Source organism: Leptopilina boulardi, unplaced genomic scaffold, assembly GCF_019393585.1.
Source record: "Leptopilina boulardi isolate dan_hultmark-lab unplaced genomic scaffold, ZJU_Lbou_2.1 LbouV2_371, whole genome shotgun sequence".
In the NCBI taxonomy this organism is placed as follows: Eukaryota; Metazoa; Arthropoda; class Insecta; order Hymenoptera; family Figitidae; genus Leptopilina; species Leptopilina boulardi.
Genome location: NW_026137942.1, coordinates 4,162,755 through 4,181,493, shown reverse-complemented (window position 1 = coordinate 4,181,493; position 18,739 = coordinate 4,162,755). Strand labels below are relative to the sequence as shown.

At 26.1% G+C, this 18,739-nt stretch overlaps 3 protein-coding genes across 3 annotated transcripts; 2 read left to right on the top strand and 1 right to left on the bottom strand.

The window, feature by feature from the left end:
- Nucleotides 1–284: 284 nt before the first annotated feature.
- On the top strand, nucleotides 285–2,453 carry LOC127287596 (putative ankyrin repeat protein RF_0381). The gene is made up of 2 exons (XM_051314604.1): nucleotides 285–2,187; nucleotides 2,270–2,453. The coding sequence occupies exons 1-2, from the start codon at nucleotides 420–422 to the stop codon at nucleotides 2,302–2,304; spliced, it is 1,803 nt and encodes a 600-aa protein (XP_051170561.1). The 5' UTR covers nucleotides 285–419; the 3' UTR covers nucleotides 2,305–2,453.
- Nucleotides 2,454–6,354: 3,901 nt separating this feature from the next.
- On the top strand, nucleotides 6,355–8,124 carry LOC127287597 (uncharacterized). The gene is made up of 3 exons (XM_051314605.1): nucleotides 6,355–6,647; nucleotides 6,782–7,144; nucleotides 7,967–8,124. Exons 1-3 carry the CDS (start codon nucleotides 6,471–6,473, stop codon nucleotides 8,030–8,032), a joined length of 606 nt encoding a protein of 201 aa, XP_051170562.1. The 5' UTR covers nucleotides 6,355–6,470; the 3' UTR covers nucleotides 8,033–8,124.
- A 4,281-nt stretch (nucleotides 8,125–12,405) lies between these two features.
- Nucleotides 12,406–18,354, bottom strand: LOC127287595 (basic phospholipase A2 PA-5-like). The gene is made up of 4 exons (XM_051314602.1): nucleotides 18,316–18,354; nucleotides 14,134–14,274; nucleotides 13,717–13,823; nucleotides 12,406–13,437 (listed from the first exon to the last, which is right to left on the bottom strand). The coding sequence occupies exons 2-4, from the start codon at nucleotides 14,232–14,234 to the stop codon at nucleotides 13,178–13,180; spliced, it is 468 nt and encodes a 155-aa protein (XP_051170559.1). The 5' UTR covers nucleotides 14,235–14,274; nucleotides 18,316–18,354; the 3' UTR covers nucleotides 12,406–13,177.
- Between the last annotated feature and the right edge of the window lie 385 nt (nucleotides 18,355–18,739).

Sequence of the window (18,739 nt, the reverse complement as noted above, 5' to 3'; positions counted from 1 at the left end):
TCGCGCACATTTCCATTCATTATTAATTATTTATTGCTTTATTAATTACAAATTTTGTACGAATTTACTCTATAAACATTCATTTACCCTTTTATCAACTTTTTTTTATCATAATAAGTCGATTAATAGCTTTTTTATACGTTTTTTTACATGTCTACCTAATGTCTACCTAAAGTCCGCTTAGTTAAGTAGACATTACGCAAATCGAATCCGCCAGGGATATGCTTTTAAAAAATGGTGCAGATGTAAATATTGTAAATAAATATGGAGAAACACTACTTAATTTCGCCACTAGATTAAATAACATTCAGCTTGTTGATATTCTTTTAAAAAATGGTGCAGATGTAAATATTAGAAATAGAAATGAAGAAAAACCACTTTATATCGCCACTAAGAGAGAAAACATTCAACTTGTTGATATGCTTTTAAAAAATGGTGCATATGTAAATATTGCAAATAAATATGGAGAAACACTACTTAATTTAGCCACTAAATTAAATAACATTCAGCTTATTGATATTCTTTTAAAAAATGGTGCTGATGTAAATATTGTAAATAAATATAGAGAAACGCCAATTCATTTCGCCACTAAATTAAATAACATTCAGCTTGTTGATATTCTTTTAAAATATGGTGCAGATGTAAATATTGTAAATGTATATGGAGAAACACCACTTCTCATCGCCACTAAATTAAATAACATTCAGCTTATTGATATTCTTTTAAAAAATGGTGCAGATGTAAATATTGTAAATATATATGGACAAACACCACTTCTCATCGCCACTGACAGTGCAAACATTCAACTTGTTGATATTCTTTTAAAAAATGGTGCAGATGTAAATATTGTAAATAAATATGGAGCTACACCTCTTCATTTTGCTACTAAAAAACGGAACATTGAAATAGTTGAAAATTTTTTAAAAAATGATGCCGATGTAAATACTGTAAATGATTATGGAGAAACACCACTTTACATCGCTTTTACAGAGGGGAACCTTCACCTAATTAATATTCTTTTACAAAATAGTGCTAAGCTAAATGGACAAGATAAATTTAGAAAAATAATTCTACTAGCTGCTGAGAAAAATGATATTGAACTTCTAGAAATTCTTTTCAAACATGCTGCCAAAATTTATCAACCTGAAAAAACTTATGAAGAACGAACAAATAAAGAACATTTAATGACAGCTCTTCATTTTGCCGCTAGAAATGGAAATTTGAAAATAGTTAAATTATTAATGACGAATGGATTTGACAGAATTGACGCTATAAACGAAATGGGTGAAACTCCCTTGGATTTGTCAATACAATCTAATTGTTTAAATGTTGTAAAACACTTGATAGAAAACGGCGCAAAAATAAGAAGTAAACCTGTCCTTGAAGAAGCACTTCACTTTGGCAATTTAGAAGTTTGGAAATATTTATTAATATGCAATTCAACAATAATTGCAAAAACATGTCCATGTGATTCTGAACTTCATTTAGCTGTGCGTGCCGGTCAAGTCGAAATTGTTGAAGAAATCATAGAAAAAGAAGCGAGTAAAGTAAAATCTTACGGATCGGCAGTTTATATTGCTGTTGAAAATGGAAAGGAAGAAATTCTGAAAATTCTACTAACAGCGGGTTTTTCAATTGAAAATTTTCTTGGAATAAATCCTCTTCATGTGGCAGCAACATTCGAGCATACACGATTAGTAGAATTGCTCTTGAAATTTGGTGCCAAGATTAATTTACAAACAGATGAACATAAAATCACCCCATTGGATTTTGCAGCAGCTGCAGGTCATGCAAATATGGTAAAATTTCTTTTAGATGTCGGTGCTAATCCAATGGTAAACAGGATTTCGGATTTGACTTCACTTCATTATGCACTACACAGATTACCAGACAATGCTAATGAAACGTGTGTTACTGCTTTAATGTTTCAAAATTTGTTAAAAATTACAGAAATTTTATTAATCGCCGGAGTTAATAAAATCGACAAAGATAATTATAAAAAATTAATAATAAATGCCATTAAATTAACAGTTTCTAGCGATGATGAACAGAATTTATCTTGTTTTAACTCAAAAGAAATATCAAAGGAAGGGAATATAAATGACGAGAAAAATAATGAAAAAGGAGAATTTCGTCCCGAAATTATTAGATGCCTGCTGAATTATTTAAAAGAAAATAAAGTCAATCGTGTGTTAGATAATTTGTCATATTGCAACCCAGAAATTAGTTCAAAAATTGCAAATGTTATTATGGAATACTATGATTACAGAAATATATCTCTTTCGAGCACAAATTATTGGATAACTGTACACGTGATCGATCAAATTGAGGATATCCATTATCTTTTGAACTTAAGACGCTCTGCTGAAATCAATATTTTAAAGATGTATGTTGCGCGACTAGAGCTACTTCCTTGCGATCAACAAGCGGAGAAAAAGAAAGTCAATTTTTATAATAACTTCTCCGTATTCCTCGATTGGCGAAATGAATGTCAAAAACAGTTAATAAATATGCAAAAAACAAAAATTATCGACGAATCAAATGTGACTTTTTACGATATTTTAATAAAATCTATTAAGAAAGTTTCAATTAAAATAAGAAACGAGAGATTATTAAATAGCTTAGAATTATCGATCGAGAAATTTCCAATTTATGCTGACTTTTTTAAGATACGTGTTAGTAAAGGTAAACAAAGAAATGAATTAATTGATATGTGCGTAAATGGTATGTTTCGTCTTATTGAAAAGAATTATAAAATTACATTTTCTTCTGAAGGAATCGAAGAAATTTTACAATATCTTTCAGTAATTGAACTTCGAAAATTATCAATGGCGTGTTCTTCATTATTTTCGTGAGAAAAAAAGTGGAAATTTTAATTCTTTTTTTTTTTTTAATTTGTCGTATTTACTACTTATATTTATGTACTCGAAATTATATTTAAGAAATTAAAAATAACGCTTTAATTTACCCACCTTCGAAAAAGGTGACAAAAATTTAAAAAAAAATGGAAAATATTTCGTTGAAAATGACTAAATAATCTTTTATAATTTAAATAATGTTACAATAAAATTGAATTTAAGAATTTTCTGTATTATTAGAATAATAAAATTATCATAACATATTTATTTTTTTTCATCTTACCTTAAAAAATTTAAGTCATAAACCTTTTAGCCTCATAAAAAAAAATTAATTAATTATATAATAATAATAAAATGCTTGGTCTGTCCTTCTCTCCTAACTTGAAGTTGGCCTTTTCTGATTTCACGTGTTTTTTTGAATAGTAATCTTATGACGTGTCGAATTTTGACAATTCTTTTTCTCATTTTGCTTCCTCGTGGAGGAAGCTATGTAGTCCTTTCGTTTATAAAATTTTTAAAAATGGTGAAAACAAATTTTCCTCTATATAGAAACATGTTATATGAGATCCTGATCAATTGTCCGGATGTATGTATGTGTGTGTGTATGTATGTGTGTGTGTGTGTGTGTGTGTGTGTGTGTGTGTGTGTGTGTGTGTGTGTGTGTGTGGATAGTTTTTGTGAACACGATATCTTTAACAGGTTTTAATGGATTTGGGTAAAATTTGGTAGGCTTATTTAACACATTAATCTCTCAAAAATGACGAGAGGATTTTTAAAAATACCCAAAAAAAAAAATTTTATCGTCTTTTTTCCAAAATTTTTTTTTTAATTGAAAAAATGTTTAAATAGAAAAATTTAAGGTAATATATAATATAATCGTCTTCTTTATGTCAAGATGAATCGATTGATATATATAAAGTATAGATTTGATTGAAATTTAAAGAATTAATGAATAAGTTAAAAAATCAAAAATTCTCATTTTAGCTAAAAAATGATGTGTTTGATTAAATTTGAAACAAATCAATTAGTATATAGAAAGTATACATTTGAATAAAATTAAAAAAATTAATGAAATTTAAGAAATAAAAAATTTACGTTTTAGCTAAAAAATTGTGTTTTTATTTAAATTCAAGTTTAAACATAAAATAATTGTATTCCTTGCATTGAAACGAATCGACTGGTATGTATAAAGTATACATTTGCGTTAAATTAAAACAATTAATGAAAGTTAAAAAATAAAAAATTTACATTTTAACAAAGAAATTTTGTGTTTATTTAAATTCATGTTCAAAAATAAAATAATTGTATTCCTTTTTTTAAACTTTCATTAACTCTTTCAATTTAAATAATAATAATAATAATTTAAATATATATCATACATACCAATCGATTTATTATAATGCAAGGAATGCAATAATTTTATGTTTAAACTTGAATTTAAACAAACACAATTTTTTTATGTATATTAATTTCAGTGTTACTGCTTCCTCCATGAGGAAGCAAATTTTTTGCATCATATAATGAGGAAGCAAAATGTTCATGAAATGAACATAAAGGACACCCTACTTGTTTTCCAAAGTTGTATAATTGTGTTTCCAAATTTCGGAATAAGTTTCTTTAAAATTCCAAATTCCAAAATTCAATTCACGAAGCTGAAGTACACAACGTTTACCAACGAAATTTTTTTTAAAGTTGTATATTGATTCAAAAATAGTATACAAATACAAAAAATTTATGATGAGAAAAAAGATGCGCCAGGAAATTTCGTACAAGATAGTAATTTGAAAAAAATTAATTTTTAAGGTACCAGGGGCCAACGAATACCTATTAAATATTAATTATAAAAACACAGGCCTCGAATCAACTTAAAGACACAAAAAAAGTCGTTTTAGTCGATTTATATTCCAAAAAAAAGTGGATTTGTTTTTTATTTTAACAAAAATATTTTACAGATTTTTAAATAAAAATTGTTTTTTTTTTAATAATAATCCTTTTCGAAGGGTTAAAGTTGAAATTTTTAGAAATAATTAAATTTCAAAAGATATTGTTAATTTTCAAACAATTATTAAATTTTACAGAACTAAAAATAATTTATCAAACAATTTTTGGAAAATATACTTTTTAAATTTAATTGAATTTTCAAAGATTTAAAATTGAGATTTTTAAAATTAATTGAAACTTTAAGTGTTTTGTAATTAAAATTTTAGATGATTTCACTAAAAATTTATTAGAAAACGCGCACAAAATACAATAATTTGAAAATCATTTTTAATTGAAAAATGGTTTCAGATACTTGAAATTTCAAAGAATATTATTAAAATAGTTAAAAATAATTGAATTTCCTTAGAGTTATAATTGAAATTATTAAATTTAAAAAAAAAAAATTTTCGATGGAAAATTTTAGAAATAATTAAATTTTAGATGCTTTTAAATTCAAATTATTGAAAATTCAATTAATTTTGAATTCAAATTTTTGAGAATAATGAAATTTTATTTGATTTTAAATTTGGAAAATAATTGAATTTCAATTCATTTTGAATTGAAAATTTTGGGAAATAATTGAATTTTATTTCATTTTAAATTGAAAACTTGGTAAATAATTAAATTTTAAATTGAAAATTTTGGATAATTATTGAATTTTAATTGATTTTAAATTAAAATTTCTTGTAATAATAATTGAATTTTAGTTTATTTTGAATTGAAATTTTTAAAAAATAATTCAATTTTATTGTGATATTTTTTTTTAAATTATAAACAATTGTTAAATTTCATAAAAATTTTAATTGAAAAAATAATTTTGATATAATTGAATTTGTGATGTATTTAATTAAAATTATTAAAAATAATTAATTTAGTGAAGAATCATTTTAGTTCAAAATTTGTTAAAAAATTGAATTGAAGAAGATCTGAAGAAGATCTACATTTTATACTAAAAAAATGTATTTTATTTACATTTTTTTTCAAATGTAAAAAAAATGTCGCATTTTATTAAAATAAGTCGATAAAAGTCGTATTTTTGAAAAAAGTCGGAAAAAGTCGTATAATCCGAGGCCTGTAAACATATAATTTTCATTATTATCATTTAATATGTAATAATATTCTAATAAATTAAATTATTATTGATAATATTAATCTTTAATTTCTTTATAACAAACAATCAAATACTCAATTTGGCGCGCTTGCGCGCGTTTAATATTTTGCCAGTTATAATCTAAAGTAATACTCGCACTTACCCTATTAATTTTTTATTAATATTTAAATATTAATAACAATAACTATTATAGTTTATTAAGTAGTTTATTTTTGTTTCCATATAGTTAGGTATAAAGGGTATAAAGGAATTTCTACAATAGATGCAAAAGCCAAATCCAATTTCCATTCATCAATGTATAGAAAAAAAAATTGGACTTGCACTTAGCTTTTGCACTTATTCTGGAACCACCTTAACTGCGACGTTACTGTATTTATCGGAGTTGTCGTTCAGTATCCATGGATACTGAACATATGACTTTCTGTACAGAGAAATCATTTAATAAAAATAATATATTTAGTTGCATGCTAAACATTTTAAAGATTTTAAAGAAACATTTATTAAAAGGCGATTGAATACTTATGTTTAAAAATTATAATGAAACTAATATGGAGAGTAAAATTATAAGTAATAACTGTAAAGAAAATACTAAGCATCGTACTATTTATCAGGAGGATAATAAAGAAAAAGAACTTTGGGACAACGAAATCTCCAACGAAGAAGAATCCTTATGTTCTAATACAATTTCGCCACTTGAGGTGTGATTTTATTTAATAATTTATTTGACAAAAGAATAATCATAATCTTTTCATATTTTTGATTGAGTATCCTGTGTTTATCATAATTAAATTATAATCAATAACTTTCAATTGATTAATTAATTTTTTTTTAGTCAAAAATGACAAACGAAATAACTAGATCTTTGTCTATGGAATTTTCTTCTTTTTCTCTATATGAAAACAACATGTTAAATACAAGAATAATACCACAAAGAAATATCATGAAACTGTACTATAAGAATGAAATGGAACTAGTTTCTATAAGAAAGAAACAATGCGAATTCAAGAGAGCTAATAAGACATTTACAATTGAAGAACTTATGAAAATAGATCGTGAGAATCGAATTTTAATGCAAAAGATATTAAACATCAAAACACCACAAAGCAAAATAAAACCACATTACCTTCAAAAGACGTATAGTTGTTCTGCTATTAATAGAAAAAAGATTCAAAGAAAAATTGAGGAAGACAACATGGTAAATATTATATTTTATTCCGTGGGGATTCTTTCCCTCACAGCACCTGAAACTTTTCTAAAGATTTCTTCAAAGATTTATTTGAAATGTTCGAAATATTTAATTGCAATGTTTAGTGAAAATTGGGTAAAGATTTAAATGTCCCGATTAAATAAATGTTCAGGAAAGTTTCGCTCTAAACATTTATTCAATCTTTACACAGTTTTCACTAAACATTGCAATTAAATATTCCAAACATTTCAAATAAATCTTTAGGAAATTTTTAGGAAAGTTTCGATGCTGTTGGGATAGTCTGAAATTATACATGCGATTCCGGAATCCTAAATAAGAAACCCCTCGTTCCATCCTAACAAATTAAAATTTTTGTTTATTTTATATAATGTGTTATAGCCAACTTCTCTTTTTTGGTAAATTTTTAATTTTAATAAATTTGTAGTTTGTGAGCAGCTGTACTGTTGAAAGGTTATAAAAATAATATTGTGTTTTTTTCTTTTTCTTTTCTTAATTCAGAATAATCGTTATATATTAAAATTTTATTATTTTTAAATTATCATGCATAGTTATAACATCAATTTATTTTAAATATCTCTATGTTTATTTATCAGACTTGCGAAATCTGATTTTTAATTCTAGTCATAATAGCACATATATAACTAATTTTTAACTAATTTTAATTTATTCTGACGCCATTTTTCTTCATATTATATTCTTCTTTGTACGTTATGCTTACGATTGAGTCTTGCCCGTATTATTTTATAAATAAATAAATAAACATTTTAGTTATTCCATTTCTCTCAATTTATACAGTATTTTATATTTCAGATATTATTAAAAAAAATACAACAAGCAAGACCACACGTGATACAATATTCAAACTTGAAAAATTAAAGATTACAATGAACCTCAACTTTAAGAGATAATATTTAATATTTACAGTGTAAAACATTTGAGTTAAATATAATAAATAAAAAGAAAAAAGATTTTTTGCTGCATTGTCAGTAAAATAAAAACAATTTATACGCCCTAATAACACAAGATATATTGGGATATATTGATAATATCCCGCAGATATCCTAGGGATGTCCTATGGATATCAAAAGGATCTCTTAAGGATATCCAAAAAATCGGCGGTTTGGATATCCTTTGGATATCCACAGGATATCTTCTGGATATCTCTATAGACTTTCATAAATGTCCTCCAGATATCCCATAGATATCGTCAGGATATCCCACAGATATTTTCAGGATATTCTCAGTATATCTTCTGGATGTTAAGAAGATATTCTCAGGATACTGTTTTTAAAGTCATTATGAGACTACGAGTGAGAATATTCTGTGAATTAAATTTTATATAAATAAAATAAAATGCAACTTGTTTTTCGAGAAAAAGTTGTTTAATTTGAAAAATTATTAACTAATTTTTTTCTCATTCGTGATTCATTCCTTTATTCATATGCTTAATATTGTCAGAAAATAAATTGGCTTTAGACAATATAAATTCTTCCCCGCAAATAACGAATAACTATTAATATTAATTATACATTAAGTGCATGAGTTTATTTAAAAACTTTGAAAAATGCGTTTCAAATCTTCATTTAAAATAAATTAGAAGCTCAGAAGATTTTTGTTTTTATTATATTATTATTCATTATATTAGCTTAACAATTTTAACCTTTAAAAATATATGTTGAGATATTAAATATCCCGTGAATATCCTAAGAATATCCCACGGACATCCTGAGGATATCCTGCGATATAATATCCAATAGATACTTTGTGGATATCCATAGGATATCCTAGGGATATCCTATGAATATCCCAAGATATCCTGAGGGATATTCTAGAATATCGACCATTGATATGGATATCCTAGGGATATCCTTTTGTTATGAGGGCGAACATTGAATAATTAATAATAATAATAATAATAAATAATAAATAATAATAATTAATTATTAATAATTAATTATAATTATAATCAAATATTATTAAGTGGTTTTTGAAATTTTTTGTAATATTACTGTAATATTACCATGAAGGGGACATTTTAATATTACAGTAATATTACGTGCTACTGTGGAATGAGTACTCCAAATTCTTGATTATTCAAGAAGTTAGTTTCTCATCACTAGGAATTTGATATTATTAAAGTTCGACAAAGTAGAAATTCTGTTAAAAAATAATGCTATGAAATAAAAATTTTTAGATATGAATTTTTGGTTTAATATAAAGTCTACTTTATAAAATTTTTCCAAATAAAAATTCTTTTATTTATAATTCGACGTCACAAAAATTGTTATAAGTTTTCTATTGGTAGAATAATAATCACGCTTATCTTTTCTTATCTATTCTGTATTTACATTTAATATTTACAATTAATATTTACATATTTTTTTTTTAAATATTTGCATATATATATATATATATATATATATATTTATTTTCCTAATTAATATTTAATTCAACTATTTTTTTATGGACGCATGAATAAGTTTTAAAAATCAATTGTTAGAATTTTCAATTATTTCATAAAATTGAATTTCCATTGAGCCGAATTTTTATTTGTTCAAATTATTATTATTTTGTAGAATTTTCATTGAAACGATTTTCTATATTACAGAATTTTTAAATAACCGAAACTTAATTTCAAAAAAAATTGTATTACTACAGAGATTTTACTTAACCGAAAAATCATTTAACAGAAATCCTAATTGATAGAATTTTCATTTGTCCAAAGTTCCAAATGACCGAACAAACTCTATCGACAGAAATATTGAAATACTGTTAAATAATAATTCGAATGAATAAAAATTCATATCAAAGAAAATTCTATGCATTATAAAATTATACCTAATAAAAATTCATATTTTTTATGAAAAATTAAAAATTTTAAATTCAATTCTATTACATTAAATGAAAGTTTGAGTGAATTTTCGGTTATATAAAAATTTTTTAATGCAAAAAATTGGTTTAATGAAAATTTTGCAAAATAATAATATGAATAAATAAAAATTCTGTTTTTTGGAAATTTTATAAATGCGTCCCGTTTTTAACCAAAGTAGCACGTAATATTACTGTAACATTAGACGCTTATTCGAAATATACATAAAAATTTCAAAGTTTTTTATGATAAAGCAGAAAAAAAGTAATAATTAATCAGTCAATTATTTTTATGTGGTTTTTGAAATTTTTTTTAATATTACTGTAATGTTGACATGAGGCCGACATTTTAATATTACGTGCTTCATGGAAATATGCAATTAACAAGAAAACATAATTTCAATTCTAACGAATTGATTCAACATTTTCTTATATTTACTTTATGATATATGGAATACTTTTTGTTGGCTGAAAATTAGTTTTTATTGTTAATACAGGGTGTCTAACGGTCAGGGAAAGTCAGGGAAAAGACAGGGAATTTTGTTGGTCAGGATAATGTCAGGCAATTTCAGAAAATTTCATTCAAAATAAGGGAAATTTCTGTAAATTTCTAATAAAAATAAAAAATTTTTGTGAATTTAAAAATTTTTTAATCTAAAAAAACTTGAATGGTTTTTATTACCATTTGTTACTACCATTAGAAATTAATTTATTGTTAAATATGTCAGTAACCATATTTTTGTCCAAAGAAAGCAGAAATAAAAAAAAAAGTTAAAAACAGGGTTGCCAGTGTTTCAACGCGCCGAACCGCGGATAGACCCCCACTAATTGTTAACTTCAAGGCTATGGTATATTGTTTAAATAATTTTTAAAACTTATTTTCAAAGTATTAATGTTTAGTACATTTATTAAGCTTTCAAAAAATATAAACATTTTTTATAAATAATAATTTGTTTTTACAAAATCTTTAAATAAATAAAACTTTGTCAAATTTCAGCCCACAAAAGTATTCGTACGCTTAAAATCTTTTAATAAAAAACGAATCTTTAAATAATAACAAACATAAACAATTTGTTAATTAATATTTTGTAGGACCTCCCTTAGCTTTAATAACACTTTGCAAGCGTTTAGGCATACTTTGTACTAACTTTAACACAGATTGTTTGTCAATATTGTTCCAAACTTGTAAAAGTTTTTCTTTCAATACTGTTTTGCTTGTTATGTCATTTTTCCTTAAGTTTCTTTCAATATCAGCCCATAAATGTTCAATGGGATTGATATCCGGACTTTGTGGAGGAGTTGACAACAAATGGGGTGTTCGATAAATCAAAAATTGTTTAACGATATTCGCCGTATGTTTCGGGTCATTGTCTTGTTGAAAGTAATAATTGTCACTCACTTTTAATTTTTCAGCACTTGAAGGCAAATGTTGCTTCAAAATGTTTAAATAAACATTTTTGTCCATAATACCATCGATGAAAACTAGATCACCGACACCTTCAGCACCCATCACCATTACAGAACCACCTCCGTGTTTCACAGTCGCTTCGAGATTTTTTAACTCCAGTTCAGTATTTGGTTTCCGCCATACATATCGACATCCATCTGAACCAAACAAGTTAAATTTACTCTCATCTGAAAAAATCACACTGTTCCAGAAGTGTAAATTTAACTTGTTTGGTTCAGATGGATGTCGATATGTATGGCGGAAACCAAATACTGAACTGGAGTTAAAAAATCTCGAAGCGACTGTGAAACACGGAGGTGGTTCTGTAATGGTGATGGGTGCTGAAGGTGTCGGTGATCTAGTTTTCATCGATGGTATTATGGACAAAAATGTTTATTTAAACATTTTGAAGCAACATTTGCCTTCAAGTGCTGAAAAATTAAAAGTGAGTGACAATTATTACTTTCAACAAGACAATGACCCGAAACATACGGCGAATATCGTTAAACAATTTTTGATTTATCGAACACCCCATTTGTTGTCAACTCCTCCACAAAGTCCGGATATCAATCCCATTGAACATTTATGGGCTGATATTGAAAGAAACTTAAGGAAAAATGACATAACAAGCAAAACAGTATTGAAAGAAAAACTTTTACAAGTTTGGAACAATATTGACAAACAATCTGTGTTAAAGTTAGTACAAAGTATGCCTAAACGCTTGCAAAGTGTTATTAAAGCTAAGGGAGGTCCTACAAAATATTAATTAACAAATTGTTTATGTTTGTTATTATTTAAAGATTCGTTTTTTATTAAAAGATTTTAAGCGTACGAATACTTTTGTGGGCTGAAATTTGACAAAGTTTTATTTATTTAAAGATTTTGTAAAAACAAATTATTATTTATAAAAAATGTTTATATTTTTTGAAAGCTTAATAAATGTACTAAACATTAATACTTTGAAAATAAGTTTTAAAAATTATTTAAACAATATACCATAGCCTTGAAGTTAACAATTAGTGGGGTACGAATACTTATGGGAGCCACTGTAGCCCAAAAACCGCAGGAAGCTTCAAATATTTACAAATTTATAAAAAATTTGTAAATAATTTTTTTTTAATAACAATTTTATATATATATATGAAAAAATAGATGTAAGACTAATTTAAAAGTTACTTTTTTTATTTCTTTTTATTATTATGCTAATAAAATTTTTATTTTTATATATTAAATAACTTTAATATAATATATATTAAATAACTTTAATATACAGGTATCGCAGGTATTAAAATTTTTCAATAAAAACTGAAACAACATTTTAACATGAACAGGAACGTAAATTTAGAAAAACGTAGCACTGGGAACCGATGAACACTTTTCGAAGTGATTTTCAAACAAATCCACTACAAGGCGCCAATTGACAGTTTTCATACTTTTAATGATTTACTATTCGATTTTCTAGTATTGTTAAAAAAAATGTCCTAGTAGCCCAAAAAAGCAATTTTATAAGAAAAAATAGCCCAAATTGCTACTTGTAGCGAAACTGAAATTTAAGCCGCGAAACATTCCCAAAAAATAGCCCAAATCGCGCTTTGTAGCCCAATCTGGCAACACTGGTTAAAAAGTTAAAATTAAAAAGTCAGAGAAAAATCAAAAAATGTCGTGGAGGAGTCAGGAAAAAGTCAAGGAATTTTTTTCGACACCCTCTAATAAGGAGGAAGAAAAACTACTTGTTGTTGATTTGGACTTTTGGCCTGCTGATAATGATAATCTTGTTGTTGATTTTGATATGTTTCATTCTGTTCACATTTAATGTTCTTTTCGTCGATTTTCGGAAGAGATGTCAATCTGTCATAACCGGATTTGCATGTGGCTCTTGTCTTTGGACATTTATGTTTTGATATACATAAAGCAAACTCTAGATCACATTCGCATAATTGTTGCTTATATGGATCGTTCTTAAAGTCTGAAAAATATAATTTTCCATATTATCAAAATTAAAAACAGAAGAAAATGAAAGAAAATTTTCTTTTTTAGATTTAAAAAAATTTATTAAAGAAAAAAAATTTGATTAAAAATTTATTTTTCTGATTAAAAATTTTAATTAGAAAATGTAGGTGGTAGTAATATATTTTTTTAATTTTCCAAGTATCAATGCCATTATTGTTTGTTTTTTTTTAAATTTTAATGTCATTGTAATTATAAACTTTTGTAATTAAATATAATGAAACTTTTCCTAACTCACCACAAACTGGTAAACGATTTTTAGAACACGTCCATTCGTAATGCTTGCAGTAAATAAACCACGGATTCATTTGTCTTTCATAACAATCATCGTGTTCCTTACAGCATCTGTAAATTTATCAATAAAATGTTATATTTATTTTTTTACATATTTACTTTCAAAAGAAATCCAAAATTTATAAATCTTTTTTTAATAATAAAAAAAAATTTATTTTTACTAATTAAGCATAATTAATTATTCATAAAATTGTTAATATCAATTATTGTAATTTTATGCTCCTAAAACTGACTGGATGCAAAAGAAATTGGTAAATAAAAAAAAAATTATTATTTGGTTTCATTTTTTGTTAATTCTCAAATTTTGAAATGAAGTTATTTTATTTTTTTGTTATAAATGAAAAAATTTTCTTTTTCATACGTATCAATTTTATCCACAGGTACTCCAGAACCACCAAATCCACAAAAACAACCATAACCATAGTACGACATAGCACCACAGTCATTGGCACAGTTCATCATATTCCGTAAATTCCAGAATGCCCTTTTGGATCGGCTATGCCTAAATGTTGAAAATAATTTTTTATTCAAATTTTATACTTTTTAATTCTTGAAAAACGAGAAATATTTTTCGAGCTTGTTAAATATTCAAAAGACTTTGTTCCTTTGGTTTAAGGCCAGGTCCAAGTGAGGCAGCGCCATCTACATTGAAACTAAAATTTTGGAAAATTTTCAACAGCCTTTTCTTGAAAACAAGATGGTAAAATACTTTTTCCTTTATGGATAATTGATTACACAGACCTACAAATTTTAGACCCAGAAATCGGAATAGTCATTTCCCATGTAATTTTTCACGCTGAATCCAAAAATGACAGCGAAACTGCTCTATCACGTCCGAATTTCGAGATATTCTAACCTAAAAGCGTGAAAAAGGCCGGTTTTGGCAACATTCAATCATCTATAAAATCTCCAAAAAAATTTTTTAAGCGTTGGTTCAAATTTCTAAAGAAAGTACTACTATTTGCCTTTTAAAATTTTCTTGGCCCGTTCAAATCCGATTTTTTTTCACTCAGATACAACCATTTAAATTTTGCGTTACACGACCTGAAAACCCTAAAAAAAGGAAAACTAAGTACTTAAATTGAAACTTTTTACTCGGGGGATTTCGAGGTAGCTGATTACGATAACGATGCCAGATTTTCGAAAAAATGGCGGATCCAATACGGCTGCTATCAGAATCGTCATCAAAGATCTAAAATACTCCCAAGTTACGCGATTTTCAAGCGAATCAGTTGAATTTAAAAAAATATCCGCCATATTGAATCCGAAATTTTTAATTTCGAAAATCTGACATTAAAATTGCAATCAGCGACCCCAAAAACCCCCCTAGTAATGAGTTTTAGTTGAACCCTGGCGGATTCGATTTGCGTAATGTCTACTTAACTAAGTGGACTTTAGGTAGACATTAGGTAAACATGTAAAAAAACGTATAAAAAAGCTATTAATCGACTTATTATGATAAAAAAAAGTTGATAAAAGGGTAAATGAATGTTTATAGAGTAAATTCGTACAAAATTTGTAATTAATAAAGCATTAAATAATTAATAATGAATGGAAATGTGCGCGCCCTACCGAAAGAGTGGTACTGGATTGGTACTGGGAAATTGGAACTGAGGGCTCAGTACCAACTCAGTACTAATTTGGTGCATTTTGGTACTGAAATGGAACTGGGAAATTTACCTGCGAAAAGGGTCGAGTTACCGTTAATACCCTCATAAAAGTGAAAAGCGACTAGCTTTTTCAATATGTTTAAACTAAAACTTTATATTTATTTCAATATTATATTTGTTTTTCATGGATTTATATTATTTTCATACATTATTATGCATATGATATTTCCTTTGTCAGCTAAATTCAAAAATGATGTCCATTTTTTTATCAAACTTAAGGTATACGAGATAAATTATAACTTTTTTAAATGTAATTATTTTATGATAAATTTTAGATATTCATAATCTGGAAATATTAACGAATCTGAATATATATTTTTTAAAGTTGAGTTATTAAAATTACAAATTTTTTAAGCAATAAAACTCGGGTTAAAATTTTAATCCTTCAACAAAGGACCTAGGGGTCTATTGTTCAAGGAGGGATTGCAATATAATTTCCAAACTTAACAGAAATTTTCTACAAACTATTATGTTTTTTTTTTGCTGTTTTACACGTATATCGTGAGAGACGGTTTGTTGATCTTATATACCTTTAAAACTATTGTTAAAGTACTTTAAAAATGTCTTCTTATGGGTTATCAGGTAGTGGTACTGAAGTGGAACTCAAGCCAAGTCCAATTCAGTACCATTCCAGTACCACTCTTTCGGTAGGGCGAGGTACCTGATCAGTTCAGCTGTACAATTATTTTCGTGCTATTTTCATGAAATAATATAAATTAACGGCAAAAACAATTGATATTTATAAAAAAGTGTAAAATTAATTTAATTTGAGTGTTTGCAATACGAATTATTAAATAATAATTAAGTTTTTATCAAATGTGAATAGTGTTGTGAAAACCTGTGAAAACTAATGAGTTACTACATTACCGATCGCATATGATAATAAAAAGTTCTCGATGAGTGTAACAAAAAAGCTGCAATTTAACCAAGTACATAATTTCCGAGATTGCCAGAGATGGCGCCACCAGTTTTTACAATACAGTGCGAGCATGTTTTCTTCCAAGCTTTTGCTTTGAAAGAAAATAAAAAGTGAATTTTAAAATTCAGAATAAAGTTATACAAATAATTATTGATTTCATAATTGTTTCTCGTCCAAAATTACGGACATGATTGCAGCTTTTTTGTTACACTCATCGAGAACTTTTTATTATCATATGCGATCGGTAATGTAGTAACTCATTAGTTTTCACAGGTTTTCACAACACTATTCACATTTGATAAAAACTTAATTATTATTTAATAATTCGTATTGCAAACACTCAAATTAAATTAATTTTACACTCTTTTATAAATATCAATTGTTTTTGCCGTTAATTTATATTATTTCATGAAAATAGCACGAAAATAATTGTACAGCTGAACTGATCAGGTACCTCGCGCACATTTCCATTCATTATTAATTATTTAATGCTTTATTAATTACAAATTTTGTACGAATTTACTCTATAAACATTCATTTACCCTTTTATCAACTTTTTTTTATCATAATAAGTCGATTAATAGCTTTTTTATACGTTTTTTTACATGTTTACCTAATGTCTACCTAAAGTCCACTTAGTTAAGTAGACATTACGCAAATCGAATCCACCAGGGAAGATCTTTGCAATTTTATTTTTCCTTTTTTAAAAAGTTTTTAGGTCGTGTTGTAACGTAAAACTCAAATGGCTGTATCTCAGTGAAAAGAAATCGGATCGGAACGGGCCAAGAAAATTTTGAAAGGTGAATAGTAGTACTTTCTTTAAAAATTTTGACCAATGTTTAAAAAATTTTTTTGAAGATTTTATAGATGGTTGAATGTTGCCAAAAACGGTCTTTTTCACGCTTTCAGGTTAGAATATCTCAAAATCCTGACGTGATAGACCAATTTCGCTGTCATTTTTGGATTCAGCGTGAAAAATTACATGAAAAATGACTAGTCCGGATTCTGGGTCTGACAAAATCGAAAATTTTGTAGGCCTGTGTTATTGGCAAGATATACACCAGCTAAAAATTTTTTTGAGTTAAAATAATAAAAAAAATTTCATGTCAATAAATTAAATATGAGCACTTTTTTCACAAAAACTGTAACAGTACTTTCTCAGAAATTACAATCAAAAATGCAATTTCCATTTGGAAAATTAATAAACGCTAAAAAATACACGACCTAAGATTTTCCAATCACGAAAATAACAAAAAAAAAGTATTTTAACATAACATATTTTACTCATTATGACAGCCGTTTGGCAGGTTATATATGTCACCAGACGTTTCGCAGTTTTGCCAAAAGGAGGAGATTGGCGCTGTTGCTAACCACCTGAAATACATAATCTACCAAAGGGCTGTCACAATCAGTAAAGCAGTATCAATATGTTAAATATTTAATAAAATTTTTTTTTGTTATTTTCGTGATTGGAAAATCTTAGGTCGTGTATTTTTTAGCGTTTATTAATTTTCCAAATGGAAATTGCATTTTTGATTGTAATTTCTGAGAAAGTACTGTTACAGTTTTTGTGAAAAAAGTGCTCATATTTAATTTATTGACATGAAATTTTTTTTATTATTTTAACTCAAAAAAAGTTTTAGCTGGTGTATATCTTGCCAATAATTAATTATCCATAAAGGAAAAAGTATTTTACCATCTTGTTTTTAAGAAAAGGCTGTTGAAAATTTTCCAAAATTTTAGTATCAATGTAGATGGCGCTGCCTCACTTGGACCTGGCCTTAATTAATAAAAATTTCTTTTGTTACAAAAAAAAAATTGGTTGAAACTTCGGTTGCACTATCTTATATTTATTTAATTAAATAATAAATTAATTTTTTTGCTTTCTCATAGAATAAAATATATTGTGTTGGTGAAAAAGATTCCAGTAGTCTAAAAAAAAATCTGAACTTACACTATGGTTCCATTTTGATTTATTCTCTGTTCATAATCACCATCTGTAATTGTTGACAAGATTATTATTAGTAAAAATTTTAAAATCTTGTTTTATTTATTTATTTGGGACGCAAAATATTCTCCACATTAAAGTTGTCAATTCTTTTTGTTGTGTTGAATTAAAAATTATTAAATTTTTATTTAGTAGAATTTTATAAAGTAGATTTTATAATGAAACGAATTTTCATATCGAAGAATTTCTAATTAACTAAATTCTGATTTAATAGAATTTCCATTTTTTGACATAATTGTATGTATGAAAAAATTTTCAACTCTAATATTTTCGTTGTTGATAAATTATTTTTTTCTCTCATTTTTTAGGACCTCTTCTAAATTATTGAAATTTACAAAAAAAAAATAATGTTTGAAAATCTTAGAATTTT